Here is a 27005-nt window from a genome sequence, read left to right as displayed (position 1 = left end):
TAAATGGGAAGAATATTTTTTCTTGACTTCTGAATATGATAGTAGAAAAAATTCTTTTGAAGGAATTCTGTCACTCAGATGTCAAGCCGAGCCCATTAAAAAATGACAGGGGCTTGTTTTCCATTTTCATTTTATTTTATTTGTTTCCTTTATTCACCTCTCAGATTTGAGAAAAATATGTGCTTTCTACTATTCCAAAACATGGGAAGGGAAAAGAGTGCAGTTTTGTTGGATATCTGAGGAGAATCATTGCTCAATTTAAAATCTGTGATGCTATTAAGATTTCTTTTTTCCTGATTTCAGTTTCTTTCCTGGCTGGTGAGCCCAATTTTACCTTCTTATTTTCAATTTCTGTCAGCAAAGGAAAATAATATTTTTCTTGATTGGTATTAAAAAATTGGTGATAATACCTGATAAAGCTTTTCACAATGATATATAACTGTATAGTTAGTACTAATTTTATAATCAATTCTTACAGTTTAATTTAGAAACCTGGAACACACTAATTTTTTTAGTATTTTAGTGCATAGCATATCATTTCTATAAATAAAAGGAATGGAGTCCTATCTTAAATCTGTTGTTAGTAAAGGATTATGTTTACATGTTATTTTGTAGTTTGAATTTAATTGCCTATATCCAGCAAGTCCCTTAATTAATGACCCTATATTTTAGGCTGTCATTCTTCTAGATTCACTATATTAGGAAAAACAAGTTCTGACCTTCAAATAAGAATGGTAAATGTCATAAAAGAACATTTGATGATTATGTAGCCTCATATATTTTTTCTTTTATATTTGAAGAGAGTTTAATAGACATGTAATTCCTGTTTTAATGTTACTAAATTCAATATTTAAGTTATGGTGTTCTAAATATTAGTGTCTTATAGTCATTGGGTAAGTACTATTCATAAGTATAAGAATCATTCCTTATATTTGTACGTTTTGTGTTGTCTTGATTTAAGGAGTCATAAAAATGTTACAGGATGTAGAATCCATTGGTGTCATCTTGTCTAATCTATCATTTTATATATAACAATGTCTCTGAAGCCCTAGATAATTAATGGCTCATGTAGCTAGCTAGTGACTTGTACAACTCTAATTTTCTGTAGCTTTAAAATAAAGTCCTGCTTCCTTTTCACTCTTCATTTCCTGATATATTTTATGATCTTTATTTGACATTTCTCTGTATTTGTATTTTTTGTATATCTCTTATTGTTTTTGCAAAAGAACTTTATGCTTTTTATTTACTGTTCTTGAAATTGTTTTTAATCCTCCTAATTTTTATCTTTTGTGTCAGCTCTGCTGCATGTTTTCAAAATAAACTGGAAAAGGTTAAAATTTTGTTATTTAACTATTATATAAATTTCTACATTGTCATGCATTATTCCTACACTATCCTAAAGTAAACAGTAAGAGTTTTTGTGTTGATGGCTATCAGGCACCATCCTCAAGTAGACATTAAGTATAGGTATGCACACTGTCTTCAAGTAGATACTTACTGAACTCTCATACCTGTGAACTTCCACCCATAACTGTAATAATTTATCTTTGGTTATTAGCTAATGCTGGCCTAAATACAATGAGATCTTTTAGACTTATGATAAATCTATAAATATACTTTTAAGCATTTAAACATTTATCATCAGTCTGCTTAGTCAGATGTTACTATACCCACTCAGACACACACATATTCAGATCCACCTCTACCAGCTTATGTGATGATTCTGTACCTGAATTGATTAAAGGAGGGTCCTGTATTCTTATGGAGTCACTATTTATCCTCCTTTCATAGGGTGTTCTGACTTCTTTGGTTCTTGCTCTCTGATATTATTTTATGATGTTTCCAGTGAATCCTTATCACCGTAAGATACATACTGGCTCATAAATGTTCATTTTAGGCAGGAGCCATCCCCTTTTACCAGAAAGTCAGATTCTGGTAAAAGGTCCAGGCCTTTTACCAGTCATCTTCTGCTAAACTTTTGCCCCCCACGTTGCTGTCGCTAGCCATCTGCTCCCTCTGTCAATTAGTGTCATATTAATTCTGTGTTGTATATGGCAGATTCATTCTTTACTGTATTTTCACTTCCCTTAAGCATCCTCATGCAACTCTCATCTTTTCAAAAATTTTTTACTGTGCCCCCTGGAATCTTATTCTGGTAAGCAAACTTCCTTTTCAAGAGAGGATTCATCCTCTCATATCCAGTATAACTCAGTGTTGAGAAGTGTTCCTTAATACTGCCTTTTGTATTCCTTCACTTGATGTGAAAGCCTCTGTGTTTTCAAGGCTTGTGGGGTTTGGTTGTACTACATTTACTCCTTCTCATTGCTGAATTCTTTCATGTTTTTGGTCATTCCTCTTCATTTATCAAAGAATGTGTTCTCTGGTTCATTGTCTGTTTTTCTACCCGTAGGTATTTGGGATGACTTTAGCATTCATGTGGAAGATCCATCCAAAATCTTAGTTTCTATGTTCGTCAATCAAAAAATAGTATTGACCGAGGGATGGTAGCTAGTAAGCAAGTTTAGGTCAAGAGAATTTCTCTTAAAGGTGGAAGAGAGCTCCTTGGCCCTTGTTCCTCTTGAGTTTCTGGCATCAGCTCTGGACTGCTTACTTTCCTGTTTTATAAGAAACACAAAACCTTATTTGGTTAGGTTAGTTTTAGACATATTTTTGCCACATATAGTTTAGTGCAATTCTGACTGAAGGAATAAGTAAAATTTTAGTGAAAATAGAAAAATGTGACTTGGAATAGTACTGCTATTTTCACTGTTATTATTTGTTTGTATGTTTTAGAAGGTGCTTGCCTCCACAGGAGCTTGTGTGGCACTAAGATTTTTAAGGTAGAATAATTTTAATGTGTCAATAGATGTTATTGATTCTAATATTAACAAATCTGGCTATCACATTTTGCTTTTATAAATATCTATATTTTGAAGGCATGGTATTCTCCCTCCCCCCCAGCTCTCTAGTTTCTGGTTGAATTATTTGGAAGACTTAATTGCCTCTGCAGATTGACAGAGTGTCACAAGATGTTTTGAAGTTATATATGTATTTCAGTGTTTGGTGATATGATAACAGTATTTATATATAATATAATATATTATATATATATTATATATTATATATATATAATATATATATATTATATATTATATTATATATAAATATATATTATATATAAATATATAATATATATTATATATAAATATAATATAAATATTATATATAAATATATATATATTATATATTTATATATAATATATAATATATATATTATATATGAAAGTAGTTAATTTGGTGAGTTCTTGAGATTTATTGTAGGACAATCTTTTTCATAAGGACAAAAACAAAGATTTCAGGATTTTAAGGGCAAATTTTACATATGTTAAGAGAAAAAAAGGTAATTGTACATACTTCGGATTGTCCTTGCTAATTTTATAATTTTAGATTATTGCTTTATATGCTCAATTTCTAATTAATTTCTGAAAAATGATTTCTTCTAGCTATCAATGATATAATTTTTGTATGGCATCTGCCTTGAAAGTATACATCTATTAAAACTGTTTTTACTTTTTTCTTAAGAGGATGAGAGAGTGTGGAAGTGGTAGAAAGTATGGTCAAAATTATAAAATAAACCAAAAGGATGAATGATAGGTGAATACTTTAGGCTCTGTATCTAGTCATTTAGCCAAATAATCCCTGGGGTCTTTATAGTTTACTTTTTGTTATGCTTTTCTATGTATTTAAAAAATATTATATAAATTTTATTCTGATTAAGAAACATACCTAGAGACATCTGAAAACATTGGATATATGTTGAAAATTCATCCCAAAATATAGACTCTAGTAGCCCTGAGGGAACTGGTGAAAGAGGAATGGCATGAAATATTTTTTAGCTTTTTTACTCAATCACAGCAGGTAAAGTATTTCTAAAGTTCTAATATTATAGAGGTGTATATCCTGCAATAATCAGTAAAAAATTGCTGTCTCTTGTTTTGTTTGGTGGTAGCAAGAAAGCATTGGCCACCTTAAAGCTTCTCTTTGCCCCCCCACAAAATAATCTTGAATTAACAAAACACACAAAAGTAGATTGCAGAATGTATTATTGCTAATTCACTTTAAGTGATTATGGAACCAAGGGCAAATACTTCATTAGATAAAGCTAAATCTTGTAAGTGAATTCCTATCATAACTATATGTTTCCAGGTATAATCGAGAAACCATTCGAGTTACTGTTTACTAGAATTCCAGAAATCCTCGGTTACATGGTTTAGCTATTGCATTATTTCACCCAATGAAAGGTTAGCTTTTCCTTTGTATTTAAGTTAACATGTATTTAAGATACATGAGCATCTTATGGAATTGAGCTTGAGAAATGAAGACTCTTATGGCTTGCTGATGATGGGCTCTCTGTGAATGAAGGGAACAGAGGCATGGACATATATACACTACCAAAGGTAAGGTAGATAGCTAGTGGGAAGCAGCCGCATAGCACAGGGAGATCAGCTCGGTGCTTTGTGACCGCCTGGAGGGGTGGGATAGGGAGGGTGGATGGGAACATATGTATATGTATAACTGATTCACTTTGTTATAAAGCAGAAAGTAACACACCATTGTAAAGCAATTATACTCCAATAAAGATGTAAAAAAAGAAGAAGACCTGTTGATGAAAAAATTGTTCCAGAATATGGCCTTGTTTCAAGGTTAAGAATACTTTAAGCCCAGTAGTAAACCATGTATTTTTTTTAAGAATGTTTATAAAAAGTGGTAGGCAAAATGCTGCTTATTTTAAAATTATAGTTCTCTACTTAATCACAAATCTATGCCATTATTCATCTTTGTAATAAGCACAGAATACTTATTGCAAACATAAAATTTTTGAACTCCACAGTTAGCTGATAGTTCATGTAAACTTTACCATCCAACTTAGATTTTGGTCAAGTGTTAGTTTATATTTTATAAATTATTATAGATTTTTCTAAGGAAAAAAAAAAGCAAGTATGATTTGGGGGTGGTGGTGTTAAGTGAGCAGGAACGAGTGACTAACTGGCTCTATGAGTGAGTGAGAGGGAGAGACATAGGTGGAGTGGAGGGTGGCTACCATAGGTGACTGAGGTCATACTGGCTCCGCTCACCAAGTGCCCAGAGCAGTAGGAGCAGGCCGATGGGAGCGAGTGATTTCAGTTTGGGATGTTTAAAATTTGAGGTGTCCTGAACTTTCTTGTAGAGATGATTAGCAGGCAGTTTGGGATGTCCTTCTGAAGCTGGAGATTAAGACTTGGGAGTGTCCAGTGTAATTAAAGAGGGAGTGAGAGAAAAAGAAGAAAGTAGGGTAATTTGAAAAATACAAGAACAAAAGAGTAAACAGTGCAGTGGAGAGATAAGGCTGAAAAGCTTTCTGTGATTTTGGCAACTTAAGAGGTCCTTAGTGAGCTCAAAGAGAATTGTTTCTGTGGATGGGGGAGGAAGGAGGTTAGGTTGCAATAGACCTAGGAGTGAAGGGGGTGAAGAAGTGAGGTTTCACTTGAGGAAACAGTTTCAGAATATTTAAGAATAAGATGTATTTGAGATTAAGTACAGAACGAGGGACTTTAGACATGTTACCTCATCTCTCTGAGTCTGAGTTTCCTAAAAAACTGCTGGTGATTTGAGTCTGAAACACAGGAGATGAGGCTGTCTTGGTTATCGTAGAATCAGTGAGCACCCCACAGGAGCAGGAGTTTTTTTCTGTTTGCTTTTTCACTGATAGCTCCCTAGAGCCTGCATTACCATCTGGAATACTGTAGTTGTTCAACAAACATTTGTTAAAAAATGAGAGTGATCACACAGGAAGATGGTACAGTATGAGGAAAAGGCTAAGACCAGAAGCTTGGAGAACTGGGTGGGTAGAGCAAGTAAGGCTCACAATGGAGACTAAGGAGGGACAAGAGAGAGGAAAGAGGAGAGTCACACAAAGAAGCATTTCAGGAAAGGAGCCATCAGTAAGACACAAATGCTGAGACAGCTTGGATTAGTTTTCTATGCTGTGTTACCAATCACCACAAACTTAATGGCTTCAAACAGGACCTGTTTATTAGTTCACAGTTCTGTGGGTCCAGTTCTGTGTTGTCCAGGCCTGGCCCAACTCTTTGCTCAGGGTCTCATGATGTCAAAGTCAGTGTGTTGGCTGGCTGCATTCTCATCTGAAGCATGGGGGTCCTCTTCAAGCTCATGTGGTTGGGGCAAAATTCAGTTCCTTGCATTTGAGGACTGAGGTCCTCTTTTGCTTGCTGGCTGACAACTGGACGCTACTTATGGCTCGCAGAGGCCACCAGAAAACCTTGCCATGTAGTCCCCTCCGGCAATGGAGAATCTTCCTCACACTGAATCTCTCTTAAGCTTTAAGTCTCTGCCTTCAGGAAGAGGCCAGTCTCTTTTAAGGGCTCACCTGATTGGGTCAGGCATACTCAGAATATTCTCCCTTTCTTACAGTCAGCTGTGCCACGTAACATAACCTAATCATGGGCGTGAAATCCACCATATCACTGTCCTAGTGATAATGCGGGATGTGTGTGCGAAGGGGTGGGAACTTTAGAGACCATTTGAGAAATCTGCCTTCCACGGAGCTCAAGCAAAATGAAAACTGAATAGAGACTAGGAGATTTGGCAATACCTTCTTCCAGGATGGTAGTAAAAACCTGGAAATACTACCCAAATTTAAGGCGTGCAGGTAGAGTTTTACACTTAGAAACAAATAGAAAAACACCCAGTTTCTCCATAGGTCATTCTTTCTGTGACCTCTACTCTGAAACTAGAAGTAGGAGAAAAAATGATCTATTTGGATTTCACAGGTGAATGTGACTAAGTTCACATAATAAAGATCAGAAAGAATCTTAGAATTTTCTACTCTTATTTAGAAGCAGTTCTAATGAACTTATTTTCATGATTTCTCAGTGTACTGTAGATTAGAACGAGCAAATGGTAAATAGCGAGTGCAGGCGTGGGGTGGTGGAGGAGAGGGGGAGGAGTGGAATCAAGAATTGTCAGTAGCAGTAAGTGATAACCTATATTTTAACACCAAGGGAGGAATCTGGAAAAAAAAAAAGGCACAAAATACAGATAGAAGAAATTCCAAAATGGAGTCTTATAGTTTTAACTCAGCAAGATTAGGCCAGATTATGTTCATTTTGAACTATGTAAGAAAACAGAAATACAAATTTGATTTGTGAGGATAATCTTTTTTAAAGATATGGTCAAATGAGGCATCTCATTAGTGCCATTTAGTTTTAAAGGAAGTTATTCTTTTAAAAAGTATTAATTTCTATGCATTAAGATATGATAATTAGCTATTTGATTTTATTTTGTACCTTTAAAGCCTTAAGACAATTTGTTGGTAATTTTTTGATTCTATATATAATTCTTAGAGCTCTGAAGCTGATTTAAAACAATTCTAGATATTAATCCTTTGGTTCTATAAATTATATTGTTGCTACCCAATCAGTGTAGGGAAGAGAACAAATGATGTGATTTAGATTACGTTACAGGTTTGAGTGTAAGAATTAGTATTCTGAGTAAGAACTTCTTACTGTCCTTGCAAAAGTTATTTACCCACTCCAAACTTTGGCTTTCTAATCTATGAAGTGAGGCTAACAGGACCTGCTATATAGTGTTACAGATGATTAAATGTACAGAAGACTTCATGGACAGGGTCCGTGGTGCTTGGCACGTAGTTAGTGCTCAATAAATGTTAGCTACCTTCAGTGTTAGGACCATTTTCTAAGCATGTCAATATTTTTTTCACAGAGAGTTCAAGCAGTGTATTATGACTGTCTTCTTTGACATAGCCCCTAAAACTTTAGCAATAGTGATGTTTTATTCATGTATTTGAAAATACTTAAAATCATTTGGGTTCTCACTACTTTGAGATTTAATGAATTTTTAGGCACTGAATGAAGCATCTCTGACATGTGGATCCAAACTTTCCTGTATCTGTATTCAAAGGCCTCTCCCCTATTTTAATGTTTTATCTTTAGTGGAAAAAAAAAAAAAAGATAATTTTATCTGTCTGATACAGATACAATTTCAATCATATCTAACATTTCACCATTTCGGGTCCCAAATGGCTGTGTGTGTGTGTGTGCGTGTGCGCACGTGTGTTTGTGTGTGTGTGTGTGTGTGTGTGTGTGTGTGTGTGAGAGAGAGAGAGAGAGTATATCTTCATATTAGCAGCATTCCTCAGTCTTATAATTATTTTTAATTAAGATTTACTGGTCTTTTTCTGTTTTTATTACATTCCTTGAGATATGGTATTCAAAATAGTGCATCTTTTTTGGGTGTAAATGAACAACAGTTTTATACTAAATGTTATAAATTTGAATGTAGTAATTGTTTCAATGTAACGTTTCTGCTTTAATGTCATTAGAGCCTTTCCTCCCCACCCCACCCTAAATTTTTGAATGAGTGACCAATGCCCAGCATTTGGTTGACTTTGTGGATGTAATCTTGGCCATGTGTTACAGTGGAAAAAGGAGTTAGCTTTGTCATCATATGTGTGTCATGAGTCAAGTCATCTTACCTACTCTGATTTCCATTTTCTCAACTGTTATGGGTGAAAAGTTTGAAGTAGAAAAATCTCTAGCTTGAAAGATTCCTTCTAACGCTGATTCTATATAAAACATGAAAAAAGTGTGATAGTATAAGGACTATGGCCCAGTAATTTTTATACTTATTTTCAATGTTAATCTTTTTACTACATGTCCTATCTGTGTAAATTTATACTAATCAACTTATTTTTTTTTCTTAGTAGTTGGTTGCCTTTGAAATTCCTTCTTTCTTTGCTGGCACCTTATTATCGGAAACAATATTGGACCCCAAAATGTGAAAACCGCATTTGGTAATTAGTATGAAAATAGATGCTAGCAAAGCAAATAAAAAAGTTAGCCACTGTTCCAGCTACTGTACTGTAAATGAATGAAGAGCCAGGGGAGACAGTCCTGTGACCTTGCTACTGCTGAGCTGTGCATATTGCTGTATAGTTTCTGGAGTTATCAGGGTTCCTGTTGAGAAAAACTGTCTTTGGGACTGCAGCTGTACTTCTGATAGTGGATTTGGGGCCTGGTCAGCAACCTTGTCTCTGGTCAGAGATTAGGTTCTAAAACCTGGAGTGGGAAATGAACAATAAAAAATGCATATATGCACATTTTAATCTCACTGTATAGAATTTATGAGAATAATGCAATTTTTAACCAGTTTTCCTGATGAATAGAATTCATATAAGGGTGATTTTTTTTTTTTTATGTTTAGAGTAGCTGATGATCACTTTACAAGGTAAATATTCAGTGATTCTTTGTCAGCTGTATATTAGTTTCCCAGGACTGCTCTCACAAATTACCACAAACTTGCTGACTTAAAAGCAACATAGATTTATTCTCTCACAGTTCTAGAGGCCAGAAGTTAAAAATCAGGGTGTCTGCAGAGTTGGTTCCTTCTGGAGATTCTGAGCGAGAACAGTTCCATGTCTCCTTCGTAGCTTCCGGTGGTTGGCTACTGGCAAACCCTGGCATTTCTTGACCTGTGGACACATCACACCAATCTCTGTTTCCCTTCTTCACATTGCCTTCTCTTCTGTGTTTTTTCCTCTTCTGTTTAAGTCTTCTTATAAGGAAGCTTGTCTTTGGATTTAGGACCCACCTGGACAATCCAGGAAGATCTCATTTTGAGATCCTTAATTTACTTATATCTGCAGAAATGCTTTTTCCAAGAAAGATCACATTTACAGGTGCTGGGTGGGCATATCTTTTGGGGGAGGGTGTCACATCCAACCCATTACAGCTGTGTATTATTATCTTTAATTATCAAGAAAGTTTTCAAAAGTTGAAGCTTTGTTTGTGGGTGAGACCCTTAACTTTGAGAGAAGCCTAGTTCTTTCGGCCTTTCATTCAAATATTTTTTGAGTACCTATTCTGTGAGCCCCAAAAATATTACATAAATTAGCCCAACGTTATGTGGGTCAAGCAGCAAAATTTAAATCCAGCTTTGATACCAAATTTTTGCTTTTAATCACTGTGCTATTTTGTCTGCCTGGAGTAGTTTTTGCCAGCCCCTGACCCCATACTTCCCAAATACTCTTTTCCAAACCCCTCAAAAAGGAATGTTGTTTAAATTTTGGTCAATAAATGTCTACGAAATTGCTACAAAGATACAATAAACACAGGACTTTCTGGCCTCATAATACAGATGGAGACACTTGATTCTAGTCCTGGTTTTGACTTTAACTCAGACTTGAACCAAAAACATCTTTGAACTTCTGGTGAAACAAGATTAGTTTTATGGTATCTCCCAGTTCTGAAATGTTATAACTATAACTATTTTTTAAAAGATTTGTCTCTAATTTTGCCTGTGGACATTTGGAAGTAGAATGCCTTTGCATATTATAATGTGTACTTTTATGAGATAGAACTTTTCCTGTGTTTTGATTATGGCAGCAGCAGCATATTTAGAGAGGGTTAACTAGTTATTGGGTGCTAGGAGCTTTGCTTAGTCCTTTTCATGCCACATTCAATCCTTACAGCAACCCTATTAGGCAGAACTATTATTATTCCGAATAGGCAGTACTATTATTATTCTCAATTTATAGAGAAAGAAACTGATGTACAGACAGTTAGGCAACTTGATATAGATTGCAAGTAGGAGAGCTAGGATTTGAATGCCCCCAGTCTGACTGTAGAATCTGTCCTCTTAACAACTGCTTATATAGCCTTTGTTGTATAGTTTCTGTAATTTAAGTGACATAATAGGGGTTGGACGATTATGGCCCATGGGCCAAATCTGGCCTGCTGTCTATATTTGGGTGGCTTATGAGCTAAGAATTATTTTTACATTTTTAAATGGTTGAAAAAAATCGAAAGAAGGACTACTTTGTGATATGTAAAATTTATATGAAATTCAGATTTCAGTGTCCATAATAAAGTTTTATTGGAACACAGGCTTCAGCCTAGTTGGGTAGGGGTGACAGACACCATGTGACCCAGGAGCCTAAAATATTTCCTGTCCAACCCTTTAGAGAAAAAAATGTGCCAGCCAATATAATATTGCTGGTAATTTGTTATTTTAATCTTTTTATTGCTTTTATGGCAAAAACATTAAGCATGTCTTTTTAGGTAATATAGTTTCTTTTTCAAAAAGGCAGATTTTAAATATAGTTTTCAGATTTTTAAAAATTTATTTTTAATATTACATGCCAAAATAAACATTTGTCAGTAGTCAGGGAATGGTAATGAATGTTTAGGAAATTGTATAATTGAGAATTGTATATGAAAATACATTTGTAGGCCTATTAGTAATAGTTTGTAAATTTTCATAGACTATCTTAGCAACTTCATAATGCAATGTCTAAAAGTATATTGAATACTTTCTCTATGTTTGAGCTAATTCTATGTAGTAGAATATCCCTTTTTTATCTTGATGACTTGTATTTAATTATTTATATTTGTGAAGATTGACATTCTTCGTTGGTATACTTATTTACCCTTAGTATGAAGAAAGTGATAATATTGTTTAAGTCTCAAGTGAAAATGTATTATTATTTGGTAAATGTAATAACTGTGCTTGAATAGTCCAGTTAGCTAATCACAAATAGCCATCCCACACAGATTTCTCATTTAAATCTCTACCAAATGTCTTATTTAAGAGAACTACATGTTGCATTTCTGGTGAAATTACATTCTTATATTTATCTGTCAGATGAATTTTAATAAACTGGTACATGCCTGGTGAAGGGAGAAGTATGAAATGGTATCAGTAATAGGTCTCATCCAGACTAGCCACATGAGATTTAATCCATGTACTTGTACATTTTTTTCTGTCCTGGTTTATATAAGTATCGTTAATGTAAAAGCAAAACTGGTTAAGAAAACATTGTCTTTATACTCTTATGCATTCTGGTTAGTATTAGGCCAAATGATTAGCGTTGTATCTGTGCAACCTACTTTGTTTCATCTCTTTATCTCTCTTCAACATGCATTTCAAAATAATGAGTTCTTTTTAATTTTTTACACCTAATATTATCTAAGTAACGATGCTTTTTGTTAAGGTTATAAGAATTTAAGGATAAACTCTATAACCAAAGTTATTTCTAGCAGATTTGAATCTTTAAAAATACAGTTTTACTTAAACTTAGTTTTTCAAGAATCTTTACCAGTCAGATGATTCAGTGTGCTTGAGTACTTCGCTGGTTGAATTGATTTGCTAAGTATCCATTGGCTGGTGTAGTTTCTGTCATACATTTTACTCGTTCACTCTTGTGTAAAAGCTTTAAAATAATGAGAAGTATGTATAACATGCCAGCCAGTATCTAATTTATGTATCTTGATTTTTCTTTAAAATCTTTTCCAGTATTATGGTATTTTTGTAATTCAAACAAATGGACTTCTGAAGAATAATTTTTACAAGGAAACATGAGTAAATGGTAGAGCAAATATCTATATACATTAAATTGTAGAGACCCAGTTAAAATACCTTGTTCTGATACAAAGATTATTACTTTATGTAGTATCTTTGGAACTTTCTATCTCAGCAGACATTTAGAAAACTTTATTGCAATGAAAGATTTTAGAGCCAATTTCTCATGTTAACCTTTGCAAAATAATAATTATAATTTATCTTTATAATAACATAGTTATTAGCTTATATCAATGCATTAGGTACTGTAATATAAGTTTAATTGAAGCCCAAGGTGGAATAACTTATTTTAAGCCAGAAAAGTAAATACGAATTTTCTTAAGTCAGAAAAAGAACTTTGGTATACTGAATTTCATATTAGGAATTTGGACAAATTAGGGATAAGAAAAAAACTTAAAACATCTACTTGAATTAAAACTTCCCATCCAAAGAGAGATGGGAAGTTGAAAATGACCAAGGAAAAGAATTTAAAAGAGTTATAGATAAGTAGGGCTAGGTTTAGTGTAGCGTCAACCCTTGATTATCCACTTTCTAAGTATTTTATGGAATCATTTCTCTTTGTCACATAGCTAAATATCATGGTGCTAAATGGAGATAACCCTATAAGACTCCATAGAAATACATCAGTGAACTTGAGAATATGTGTATGTTTATTTCTGGACCACCTTTAAATGCTGATAAAGACATTACCCATGGCTCTATCTTGTTTCAGTCATTTACTAACTGTGCTTCAGTGTCCTCATCTTTAAAAAAGAGAAAATAATAGTACTTGTCTGATGAAATTGTTTGTGAGGATTATGTGAGTTAATATATGTAGGGCCCTTTAAAAAAGTTTGTTATATATTCGCTTTGATTATATTTACCTTAATCACCACCATCATTGTTATTATTCCATTAATGAGTATATTTAAACTTATCTTGATTTGTTTGTAATTCTTGTTTCAAAGACTTTGAATTTAAAAAATGTATCCATATAAAACAGTTAAACATTTATCCTGCCTTTCCTATATGAACTGTATTACCAGATAATTGCTGATTAACCAAATAATTGATGAGGGAAAGCATCTTTTTATAGAAATATTCCAACTAATAAATGGGAAGCAAATGATAGAATTTGAAGAAATACCCCCATTTTACAATACCCCATGATTTAGTGGATGTAGACATTGATCATCAGTAGCAGCTAACATCACAAAAAGAGAGAACCAGACGTTGTCTAGTCTCTGATCCTAGCTGCCAGTTTGTAGAAAAGAGGACAGAGGTCATGTTGGACTGCCCCATGAGTATGAAATCATCAAATTCACGCTGTGGAAAACTCTGAGTCAAATGGCTGGGTCTTTTTTTTTTTTTTAACATCTTTATTGGAGTATAATTGCTTTACATTGTTGTGTTAGTTGCTGCTGTATAACAGTGAATCATCTATATGTATACATATATCCTCATATCCCCTCCCTCTTGCATCTCTCTCCCACCCTCCCTATCCCACCCCTCTAGGTGATCACAAAGCACTGAGCTGATCTCCCTGTGTTATGTGGCTGCTTCCCATTAGCTATCTATTTTACATTTGGTAGTATATATATGTCCATGCCAGCTTGGTCTCAGCTTACCCTTCCCCCTCCCCGTGTCCTCAAGTCCATTCTCTACGTCTGCGTCTTTATTCCTGTCCTGCCCCTAGGTTCTTCAGAACCAATTTTTTTTAGATTATATATATATATATATATATATATGTATAAAATGTTAGCATACGATATTTGTTTTTCTCTTTCTGACTTACTTCACTCTGTATGACAGACCCTAGGTCCATCCAAAATGGCTGGGTCTTTAAACAGCTGAATTGTAAGGAAAATATAGGGATGGAGAGGGAACTTATTGATTAAAAGATGCTTAAAGATACATTAAATAAAATTTTAAAAATGTTCAAAACTAAAAGTATAGTGTCTAGGGATGCACACTAAAAACTAAAAATAATGCAAGTGAGTGATTTACTGTGGAAGGCATGATAGTGGTAACCTTGGAGGAAGGGATATAGGTGGTTGTGACTGGGACCTGTCTGTCACCTGGAGGCCTTTTGCAGTATTTGGCAAAGTTCAGTTTCTTGAACTGGGTGTGATTACGAGGACATTTACCTTGATTTATATATTTCTTGTGTTTGATTTTCTGAATCAGTTTTTGTAATGATAAAAAAGGTAAGATACTTTAACTATTCTAATTAAAATATTTGGCAACAGTCTCTCCTCTGTCCACCAAGTCTAACTTATGGAGTAAAATTGATTTGGAAAATGTATTCATTGATTCACCAAACTTTATGTATATGTGTTAGTACGTGTTTTGCATATCTCTACTCCACTGTGTGTGTACTTTATGACAGGCATTATTCTGATGATCTATTGCTATGTAACAGATCATTGCAAAACTTAAAGGCTTAAAACAACCAATTATTCATTTGCTCATGAATCTCTGTTTGGGAAGAGTTCAGTGGGGAAGGCTTATCTCTGTTCCACGTATCATAAACTGTAACAGTTGGACTAGAGGCCTTAGGATCCACTTCCTAAGTGGTTCACCCACATGACTTGCAGTTTGGGTGCTGCTGGCTGCAAGTTCAACTGAGCTCTTGTTTATCTTCTTGTAGATCTGTCTCTGGGTTGCTTGATGTTTGTTACAGCTTGAGGTGCCTAGGTTCAAGAGTATATGTTCTAAGAAAACCAGAAGGAAGCTGATTGTATGATCTAGCCTCAGAAGTCATGTAATGTCCCTTTCACCATCATCACATACTCACCCAAAATCAAGTGGAGAGAACATATGCCCCACTTCTCAGTGAAAGAAGAGTCAGAGTCTTTATGGTAAGAAGGGCATGTGTGATGGAGATATTGTTGAGGCCATTTTGGAGAGTACAGTATGCCACATGCACTGTCTCAGCTTTGTATACAAAACTGAATGAGATAAAGTCCTTGTCCGCAAGGAGCTCACAGTTCCTTGAAGTTAACAGATAACAGTGAAGTTAACAGATAATTATAACAAGAATGTGATGAGAGTAAAGCTTGGGTATTGTCAGAGGACATAAAAAGAATACTCTTGATTTATAGAGTAACAGATCTTGGGGTAAAAGTCTGCTTTGGGCCTGAAGAAGGAATAAGAGGTGGACAGGGTAAAAGAAAAGAAAAATATTGGAATAGTATTTCAGGAAAAGGAAGAAGCATCATGTATCACTTAAGTAAAAGAAAATATGGTGCATTCTAAATCTTCAGTATTTATATATGACCATATTATAGGTATGAAAAGTTAAGTAGAGAGAGATGGGATTGAATAAGTATGTAGGAGCTATATTATAGAAAAAACTTTTTGTGTGAATTGGGATTTTATTGTGAACTTAGTGGGGGAGCCATTCAAGATAGTAAACAGCAGAGTGAAATGGTCTGATTTACCTTTTTACAAAGGCCACTCTGGGGGCTTTATAGAGAACAGGAGCAAATAACAATTGAGGGCAGTAATGCTGGTGCCTGAACTGAAGTCACATCAGGGAGTCCTGAAAGAAAGGGGCTGATTTTAGAGATATTTTACAAACTTTTGAATTTGGTGACTGATTGGATATGGATATGAGGGAGAAGGAATACCAAGATTGACCTCCAGATTTCTGCCTTCGGAATTCTGTAGTTGTTGGCGCTAGCCACGAAAGAAAGGCTCATAGGAATAGAAGCAGATTGAACTGGGGGAAGGATAATGAGTTCTAGTTGGAGGTCTGGCCTAGAGATGTAGCTTTTGGGCATCATCAGCATGCAGATGATAATTGAAGTGATAGAGATAAATGTGTTTGATTTTGGGGGGGGCAAGAGAGGAGGGCCAAGGATGGTAATGTTGGGTGCCTTACATTTAAGGGGCAGGCAAAGAAAAAGGATGTTGTAAGGGAGAATGAAGTGGAACAACCAGACAGATAGGAGGAAAACCAAGAGGCAGTGATGTTACTGAAGCCTAGGGAAAAGAGGGGAGTCGTCAACAGGGAAACGTTCTGTGGAAAGTCAAATAAAGTACCCAATGGGTTTGGCAACATTGAGATCATGTGGGAGAGCAAATTAAAATTTCAGTGACACGAGAAGCAAGTGGATAACAAGGAATAAGCAGAGACGGTTATATAGTTGATTTTTTTTTTTTTTCTATCAGCACTTTCAGGTGGCTAAGTTTCAGAGGGAAGGAAAAGTTAGGATAATGATCTGTGGAAAATAAAGTATATTTTAGTTGGACCTCTATCCCAATGTTGAGATTGATCATTGTGGGTGTCAGTGATCTTTCATCCATTGATAGAGTACTTCCTAATTATCTGCTGTTCTTGTATAATCTTCCTCCATTAACTCATCTGCTTTATTTTATCACATGAAGCAGAAAGAAAGTAGGCTAAGGTACTTATGATAATGCTTTCATATTGTATCTGGTAGTTTTTTTGTTTGTTTGTTTGTTTGTTTGTTTTACTTTTTAATGAGAGGAAAATTCCAGACTCCTTTTTAAGATCAAAAAAAATTTTTTTTGGTGAGATAATCTTTTTTCTTTATCCTTTGATAAAGAGGATTATTGTTTAATTAAGATTCATCCTTTATTGAATTGCTGTTTCTCCTGGTATTATTTCAACTGAAAATATTATGTATCTGTTAGCCAGTTCCATAGATATTATACTACAATTTGAGTAGTACCGATAAAAGATTAGGTTTTTACTTGGAATAAAGTATAGCTATGCAAAGGTATTCTGAATTAGAAATATTACAGACTAATCGTATAATTTCAATGACTTCTATGGCCAAGGAAATCATTGATATTTTTGTCTTACTTTTTCAAATCTTCAATATAATGCCTGTCTTCTTTCAGCTTCATATCCATTAGATATAAAGTTCTTTATGCTCTTCGAATTTTAAATGTGAATTGTGAGCTTATCATGACTTAAGCGGGGGTGGGGGTGAAATGCTTTCATTTTTTGTCTTCTGAGAATTTTGTCTTCTGAGAATCTCTGAATATGGCTAAATAGTCTTTTGAGGCTCTGGAAAAATTTTTGCTGTGTCTAAGGCCATGAAAGTATGATTAGAGTCAAATGCCCTACACCTATATAGTAGTATTCTAATTCTCTTGGATATGTAAAAACAGAACAAAACAAAATAACTGCTGAGCTTGTTATGTACCTTTGAGCATAGCTATTTGTGTTAAATAGACCTAGATTGGCTGTAAACCACTTCCTCTTTTCCTTACCCATCCTGAGAAGTTGTGACTCCATCTGATTGCTACCAGACATTACAAATATTTGTATCAGCTTTCCTTCCCCTTTATAAGAAAATTTTCTTCTGTATAAACTTTTCTGAATCTCAGATAAAACACATTGCAGCCACTTGTAAGGTAGGAAGTTAATGCTTGGCAAGGAGAAAATATTTCCAATGTGTATCTTGAAACAGGAGAGTTAGCTTGCCTAAGGAATGAAGACAGTGAAGAACAATCTTGGTGCCTTTAAAAGCTGTGCTTTCTAAAATGTGTAGGTCAGGCAAACCTAGGGAAGCTTAGTCAAGACATTTGACATTCCCTTTGGCCATTATTTTAATAAAATATAGCCTCTCAATTTTTAGGGCTGCCACTCCAATTGAACAAATCACTTCTTAACTCTTAACTCTAGTTATATATTGAAATAGAAAGTATATAATCAAAGCCAAAAAGAATGTTGTGGGGTAAAAAATTCATCAGGAATAAAAATTTAAACACCATTTAGAACCTTTCAGAGTACTTTTCAGGTACTCTAATACCTTTCAGGTATTAGAATCTTCATGAAATTTTGCTCTGAGTGAGATAACTACAGGAAACCTTCCCGGAAAGGCGTTATTTTGAGGTTCAGTCATCTCTGTACTCAGAGAGCTATACAGAGTTTTTACCTCAAACTGATGGATGAAAATATGATTAGTGTTTCTGGGCTATACTTTCTTTGTTGTTATATTTTCTATGTGCATTTACAATAGGTATAAATTAAGGTTTCCTCTATAAGGACAGAGATAGACAACGCTAGTTATAAAATCTCTGGAGAACTCAGTAGGAACAAGGGGATTTAGGGAATTTTCAAATTCTCATTATCTCTAAACTTTTTCTCCCATGTAATAATTTTGCTTAATAAAAAATACAATTTTAAATATTTAGAATTATTGTACTATTATTGTACCTTTAATAATTTTGTGAAACCATTGATATGGTTACTTGATGAATACCCACTCTAAATTTTCAGCTGAAAAATTATAGTTTGGACGATGACACCTAATCAGAGTTCTTCCTGATAGTAAGTATGATATTTGGAGTTACATATTGACTGTTCTAGGCCAGTATGCTCTTCATCACTTATTGATTCTGCTCTGCTTATTGCCTAATGATGAAATAGTGAATGAATTTATGAAAATACCAGTATATGCAATGGATGCTTTATTAATTTAAACAGATTAGTGCCTATTGTATAGGAATAGAGACTTGGTCCTGAGATTTCTAGCTTACATAGATAACTCTTTTAGGGATTTTTTTTTTTTTTTTTTTTTTTTGTAAAGAGCAAGCAGTAGCTGGAGCAGGATGTGTGGTAAAGGGAAAGGTTCATCCTTTCTTCTCTTCATTTCTCTCTCCCACCTCCTTTCTCTTACTTGTTTTCCTATGAGAGCAACTTAAATATAAAAGCTGATGGGACAGTACATCAAAGAGAAATCTATTAGGTTTTTTTTAAGGTGTAAAGTCCTTGGGAGGACAGGAAGGGATGAGGTACAAGTAGAGTGGTCACCCTTGGTGGGAGAGAGACAGCTTCGTGTTTCCATGGGAAGAGAAGGAATGGATTTGTAGATTTGAAAAGGGAAGTTGAAGGAGTTGCTGGCTTGTAGCTTCCTTCTAAAGAAGCTGTAGAGGGTAGAACAAGGTGGTTTTAGACACGAGAAAAGTAAGAAAGGTTTGAAATGGTTGACAACGGCAGTGGGAGAGTTAAGAAGTGAGTTGGCCAGAGAATTTTCATAGTATGTCAGATATTTAGGGCTCTTTTGAAGTAATAATCATGTGATTCTCCCCAGCAGTGGTGAGTTGCTGAATGCAGAAAGTTGAATCGATCCACCATTAGGGTTTGCTGCCTGGGGACAACAAAGAGACAGGAGAGCAAGGGAATTTAGAATATTGGCAAAAGTGTCAGTGAAATGATGTGTCATGGCATCTCAGTTAGAAAAAGAAGAGAAGAAATGAGCAGGTGATTGATTGGGAGAGATTAGGAGACTCAGAGCCTTAGGGTTTCAGTGATGTTGGAAAATGGTTACAGTGGAACTGGTGAAAGCAAACCAATGGGGTAGGTGCTTGTGGCCAGAAAGAGGGGAGCTGGAATTAGTTAATTTGGAGCTGTTACATGTGAAGATAATGTCCAAGAAAAAGCCATGACTGATGTAAAGTGGAGGAGAATGTTTTCCCTCCTACTGCCTCATAATGAAAGCCTCATGACAGCATTTCTTGAAGTGAATTTTGCAGAATAATATTTCTTCCAAAAAAAGAGTGCATGTACTAATGCATTATTGAGGCTCTGAGACATGTTGCATTTAAGAAATCTGTTTAAATTTGTTTAACTGAGCATTTCCAAAATCTGTGGAATTACTGAACCTTTTGTAATATAACATCTATTAATAACCATCTAAACTAGGGTTTTCACCAACATGTTGAGCAGTTATTTTGTGTGTCATGTGCTGAAACTGTTAAGTAATGGGAATAAGTAAGAGTAATCATCACAGCATAGTAAGTGTTTATTTTGCAAATAATTTTTACATTTATGTTAATGTATTTCAATATTAAAATATTTATTCTCCTGTTGAAAGTAAATATGTGTCCAAAACATTAAAAATGTTAGTGCATTATTTTGTTAGTGACAATTGTGATATTTGTAATCGTTTATTAGAAATCTTCAGTTACTCATGGATATTCTAGGAAGGCCTGCTGTATTCATTCTATGTAGCAGTCAAATAAGGCAGATTAGTTAAAGCAAAAAAGAGAGTTTATCCACTCACATAACTGGATATATCCGGAAATTCAAACCATGTCATCAAGAATTTGTCTGTCTTCATTTCTCAACTTTTATCTATTAACTTCATTCTCAGGCAGGTGGTACCAGCAATCCCATAGTGTGGAAGTTTCTCTTAGAAAGGGGTTGAGGGTGAGACAAATGCTTAGAACATAACTGACTTCTTTCTAAAACAGGTTTCCCAGTTGGATTTTATTTGCTGATAATGGAAACGCAACATTATAAGCGCCACATTCCTTTCTTTAAAATTTATTCTTTTTTGTTACTTAAGTCATGATTTTCTTTTGGGTCCTGCGGTTGCTGATTCCATTCTAATAAAGTCTTGACTGAGGCCTTGAAACTTGAAATGTTCTCAGTTATTAGTTCCAGTAACAAAAGGAGCTCTGAACAGATAAGAGGATTATTGATACATGTGCAGTATGAAAATATCAAACAGTAAAACCATTCATGAAACTTCTTAGATAAAGTTGGAAACTTAAAATCTTTACAGAAATGAAATATGTACATAGTAGTCTTTATGGTGTCCTTGTGAGGTCCTCTGCAGAAAATATAAAACCAATAAACTTCATCTCCCCTACCCCCCAAGAGCAATCAACAAAAGAAAACAAACAAAAAAACAAAAAACAAGAAAACCAAAACAGAATAACAAGAAAAATTTTTGTGATGTCTAGAGTTTAACCCTTTAAATAATCTTCTGAGGAACATAGTCTTTAAAGGCCTGTTGTGATAATTGACTGCTTTAGAAAATGGTAGTTAAATTCAAGTCTGTAACTTTTGATAAATTAATGGCTTCTTTGTCATACTGAAGACCCTTAAATTGTGTCTTTTATTTTCTTGGTTTGTGAATAAAGGTAAATAAAATTATGACGGGTAGGTTACTTGTCTTAATAAAATACATATGAGTGCTGCATCCTGTTTGAATATAGAAAGTCATAAGAGATGTTCATTCTTACCTCATAACCAAAATAAGGAGGATAAAGTACAAAATAATGGTTAAAAAAAATACTCATCAGGGATCTGAGGACAGAAAGAAACCTAAATGAACCAAAGTCCAGAAAGTGGCAAGCCTTTCATAACAAAAACAAAACCAAAAAACAAACAAACAAAAAACCTGTGACTACTTCCATCCTTGGTGGAACTGTGTGATAAGAGGAAACTTCCATCGAAGGGAATAAGAAGTCAACTCAACAAGCTTTTAACAAGCTTGAAAGAACAGTGTGTAGGCTGGTGTGACAGATTAGAATCTGGAGGAGCCCTCCCCACAGAGTGAGGCAGCATCCACTCACCAGCATTTACTCAAGGGTCTTCACCAAGTGGAGCAGAGAATCAGAGAAGGAGACTTGAGAAAGATACTCCAAATGAAGTTCTCCCTGCACCAAAAAGGTGGTACACTGTTGTTGGGGGGTAGGTGGTGTTTGAGGCTTTTGGACAGGAGGACTGAGCACTCTGGATTTTCACCAACAGAAGAAAATACGAAATCCCTCCCAAGTTGATTCTCTTCAGGGAATTCTGGGTCTTCACAGAGTACAGGGCAATGGCTTTCCAAAGGCTAGGAAGGAGGGTAGAAAGTTATCTTAGGGTAGAAAGTTATCTTAGATATATAAAGTAGTGGGTGAGCCTGGAGAGTAAAGAGAACTCCCTAGTGCCCACCTATCCCACACCCCTCCCAAAAAAGAGGGTGCTGGAATCTTGCCAGGGCTCAGATTCCACTCGTAGCTGAAGAAAAACTCTTGATCTAGCCCCAAATATTTGAAGCTGGTGGTGAACTAATTCAAACCAGAGCAGCAGCAGAGGCAAGGCCCAACTTATTAACTACAGCCCCAATTCTAGCAGCCTGACAGAAAAAAGGAGTATGTGTGCCTCTTTCTTGAGGTAAATATTATTGAATTCAGATTCTACTGTTTTTTTATACAAACCATCTGGCACACAATCAAAGATTATATGGTCCACTAAAAAGTAAGAAATGTGACCCACAGCTAAGAAAATAAGCAGACTCAGAGATGGCCCAGGTATTGGAATTATCAATGTCTTTAAAGTAGCTTTTACAAAAATACTAAGGGATCTAATAGAAAAGATAGACAATGTATATGAAAAGATGGAGAAGTTCAGCAGCAATGTGGATGCTATAAAAAATAGAAATTCTAGAACGAAAAATATAGTATCAGTGCTGAGCAATTCATTAGATGGACTTGTCAGTAGACTGGACACAGCGAGGAAAATTGTAGTGAGCTTTGAAGACAGGTTGACAGAAAGTATTCACAAAGAAGCAAAAAGAGAAAAATAGGTAATAGACTGTTTGAGATCATGGGGTAATATCAAAAGGGCTAACATACATGTAATTAGAATCTAGGGAAGAAAGGAGAGAGGGAGGTGGGAGTAGAAACATATTTGAAGAGACAATGGTTAAGTGTTTTCCAACATTTTCAACCCACAGGTCCAGGAAATTTAACAGATCCCAAGCAGGATAATTAAAAGAAAAAAAATTACATGTACTTATTTCCTAGTTGATTATAAAAGCAGTGAGAGAAAAAAGAAACATTATGTATAGGGGAGTAATGACATGAATTCTAGCTGACTTCATACCAGAAACAATGGAGACCAGAAGACAAAGTGCTAGAAGAAAAAAAAAAGCCATCGACTTTTAATTCTATATCCTGTGAAAATATCCTTAAAAAAATAAAGGCAAGCAGCACTTTACAACCACTGGGATGATGATAATCAGAAAAACAGAAATAATAAGTGTTGGTGAGGATGTGGAGAAGTTAGAAGGCACATCCGTTGCTGGTGGGAACGTAAAGTGGTGCAGCCACTGTGAAAGAAGTTTGGCTGTTCCTCAAAAAGGTAAACGTAGAATTACCATATGACCAAGCAATTCCACTCCTAGATAAATCCCTGAAAGAGTTGAAAACAGATACCCAAGGACATGTGTACGAATGTTCATAGCAGCACTATTCACAATAGCCAAAAGATGGAAGCAGCCCAAATGTCCTTGTCAATATTAGTAAAACCCAAATAATAATAATAGCTAATATTATAAGCATTCATTATGGTAAAGGAGAGAGGGAGGAGAAAAGAAGGGAAAATGGGAGGCAGAGAGGGAAGAGGGAGGAGAGATAAGGAAGCTGCTGTGAGAAAGATATGTTCAGCTTACACAGGTAATGGCAAAGGGATTATTTTGATCTGTTCAAAATAATTTATTAAATAGAATAATGAGCTTGGGAATAATGAATAATAATGATGAATAATGAATAATTTGTTAAATAGAATAATGAGCTTCGTGAGGGTGTGGCTGAAATTGGTAAAGTGCCTTGATTACTAGACATAGGGACCTCTAATGAAATACTTTCATTCTCATCGTAATGTATTCTTTGTTTAATAATTTATTAGTTTAAGCAAAGAAGATAAATGTACTGCCCTATTATTATATCCCTTAATTGTTTTAAAAGCAGAATTTCAGTTAAGATGTCTTGATAATTTAACTCATAGTACTGTAAGTTTTAAAAAATTGAAATGCACAGTTGCTTACTGAGCAAAATCTATTAGTACTTAAATTGTTGAGTCAGTGAGGTGCTCAAAAGGAAACTGGTGTACATCTTGCACTACTGGATACTTTATTAAAAGAATTATAATACGTTTTTGCTCATACATTTGAGAAAATCTCCATGGAACATGAATTATATTTCTATATTGAACAGGGAGGGAGCTGATTATAGCCTGAGGCTTGGGATTTATGTCCCTGGAGAAATCATTTAAGAAGATACAGAGTCAAGAAAGCAGGAAGAATGACAGAAAGCTTTACAACCTAGGTTTCGTTGAACTCCATTCTGTTTTACTATAAATTTCCTTAGCATCATTATTTTAAGACAAAATCTTAATCATTCAAATGTTCCTTTTGCACATTTAGTTTCCAATTTCATTATTTCAAAATATGAAAATGCTTGACTTAGCAAGGGGGCTTTCTTTTAATAAATGTTCTTAATATGCAAGCATCAAAGAAAAAAAGACAGCATGACAAACTAGGTTACTAGACAGTGAATACTTCTAAAATGGTTTCTCTTCAGTCAGAACCCAATTGCTAAAATAAATCAATTAGAAACTGTTTTATACTTAAATTGTATACCGTGATGGGATGGGAATAGAAACTGTGTATCCTTCATTCTCTCCAGCAAATCAATATCTGCAAAAGACTAAGTTATTTGTTTATTTATAAATGCATTCCTTTTATGAAGGACATATTGATATTTGAAGTATTTCATTTATATTATAGAGTTATCAACAGTTGAGAAATTTTTTCAGGAGACAATCTTCTCTAGCGTTATAATTTCCCTATAGTTATTTCTCGCAAAATCCCTCCAAATTTCATGGCTGCTTTGCATAAGTAGTCCCAGAGATATTTGGCCCTCAGCCTGGAGTTTGAGCATGAATGTTATCTTTTTCTTGAATCTTATTGCCTACTGACTTAAATAAGTATCTGACTGTTCCTACAGGGCCAAATAATCACTTTCATTGTTCCTTCTAATAATGTTATTAGATTGAGTTTATTTACGGAAGTCTGTAAGAAATAATATATGGTTATTGCTTCAACAAGCTATTATTAACAAAAAAGTGTTCCATTGTTACCTTTCACTCTCCGTAGTTCATGCTTCCATTGGGGAACAAGTTCTGAGGGTACCCTCAGGCAGGATATAACTAATTGTCCTAAGGGGAGTAACTCTGGTTGCCAGCCTGATGCAGTGGAGCTCTTCTATGAAAGTTTCATCAATAATCAATGCAATGCAAATGATTGGGGAGTTGAACAATGGTCACAAATTTTTTGAGATGAAGATTTTTATATAGTCCAGTGTCCTCCTGTTTACTGATATGGAAACTTAAGAGCCACAATAGTTAAGTGATTTGCCCAGACTTATACCCTTTTTCCCTTCTGACATCAATAACCTTATTGTTTCTACCTTAGTGCCTCCTTTAAGAGCCTTGCTTTGAGAACTGTTGTGTGCTTTTTGGTTAAAGTTGTTCATTTTTAATTACCGTGGCATCTAAATAGACTGTCATTTGGAAGAGCTGGGGTGTTTGGGATTTTTTTTTAAATCTATTTCTAGTGCTTGAGAAATCTTCTGAAATAAAAACATTTGGGAAGGCGAAAACTGTTAAAAAGGTATAGCCAAGATGTGGAGAATGGAAGAGTGGGGAGTAAGGCATATACAGCAGTTGCTTTGTAATTAAATTTATGAATAATATGTCACAACTACAGTACTATCTGAAATTTTCTGTTAGACTGGTTCCTTCTAGCTGTGTCTTTTTTTTTTTTCCTCTGAGCGCTAATATTTGGTTTTCTCTGTGTTTCCTTAGCATTTCTTGTTTTCTCTCATCTCATGAATTTCTATTTCTTTCTTATTTTTCCCCAAATCATGACATTTATTGAGGGATCAGGAAAATAAAATGCTATAGAGTTCATATGCGTTTGGTTATTTTTCATTCTTAATGTTAGGAAGCTTACATTTTATTTACTTGGAAGACAGAGTGGATGGACATAAGCTGTGGATAAATACCAAAATACCCAGCATAACTGTGTATATACTAGATAGTTTACTACTGCTGAAGGCTTCTTTCTTAATCTCTCCAGGAAAGGAAGGAGAGGCTGTCCAAATTTGAGTCTATTCGTCATTCAATTGCTGGAATCATTAGGTCTCCAAAGTCTGCACTGGGCTCTTCAACAGTAAGTAGGATGAACTCTCTATGCTACTGAAAATAGTCATTGTCTACCTTCTTTCTGATATACCAATGAATATAATATGTAAACTTGTATTTATGAATGGAAAGGTAAGTACACAATTTAACTTTTTGTGGGCATATGAGTCTGTGTATATATGTGTATATTAAAACCCCCTAGTAACAGTGATGTAGGCAGGAAAGAAACTTGTATTGTAGATTTTCTGTACTACATATAAGTAGTTACAGGGAGTATTTTATGTACTTTGGGGCTTTATTAGAAGAAAAATATAAACAAGTTTCTTTTACAGTAAAACATGTTTTTATAATAGGGATTATTGTATATGTATTTTTAAAATGTATCAGTTTATATGTGTGTTCATATCTTTAAGAACATTTTAATTAGATAATTGAAGTCCGTTTGAAATTTGGGCTAGGCACATCGCAGTAATGCATAGAATATTAATTATCCCTAGTAATAGCAGCTATAGGCAAGCAAGATAAAAAATATTCTTATCGCATTTATATATAAAATTATAAAGTATTTTTCTTACTTCATGACCTATAAAACTAAATTATCAAACTTTTTATTCTAGCCATGCCTCATTCACAGTAGAGCTTTATAATAGTATTTTATTGAATGATGGTTAAAACAATATTCAATACAAATTAATTACATGCTTTTCCCCCCATCTTGTGAAGTTTCTACAGAATAATATCTTAATATCATTTCTTATTCTTTAAAAGTTCAGCTAAGACAATGTGACCTCGTCTTATTTAGAAAAAAAAAGTGTTTCCTAAGCTTAGATTAGTTAAATGTCCA

The 27005-nt window shown here is 34.6% G+C and overlaps 1 protein-coding gene across 18 annotated transcripts in view; it reads left to right on the top strand.

Annotated features, from left to right (window-relative positions):
- FER (FER tyrosine kinase) overlaps positions 1 to 27005 on the top strand; it is a 622960-nt gene that overhangs the window by 327440 nt on the left and 268515 nt on the right. For all 18 annotated transcript variants that reach the window (XM_004267438.3, XM_049707502.1, XM_033423747.2 and 15 more), the window contains one exon: positions 26097 to 26189. In XM_004267438.3, coding sequence (XP_004267486.1) covers positions 26097 to 26189 — 93 coding nt within the window. The remainder of the gene's footprint in view (positions 1 to 26096; positions 26190 to 27005) is intronic.

The sequence above is a fragment of the Orcinus orca genome, chromosome 3 (genome assembly GCF_937001465.1).
Source record: "Orcinus orca chromosome 3, mOrcOrc1.1, whole genome shotgun sequence".
In the NCBI taxonomy this organism is placed as follows: domain Eukaryota; kingdom Metazoa; phylum Chordata; class Mammalia; order Artiodactyla; family Delphinidae; genus Orcinus; species Orcinus orca.
This window is presented reverse-complemented; position numbering and strand designations above follow the sequence as displayed.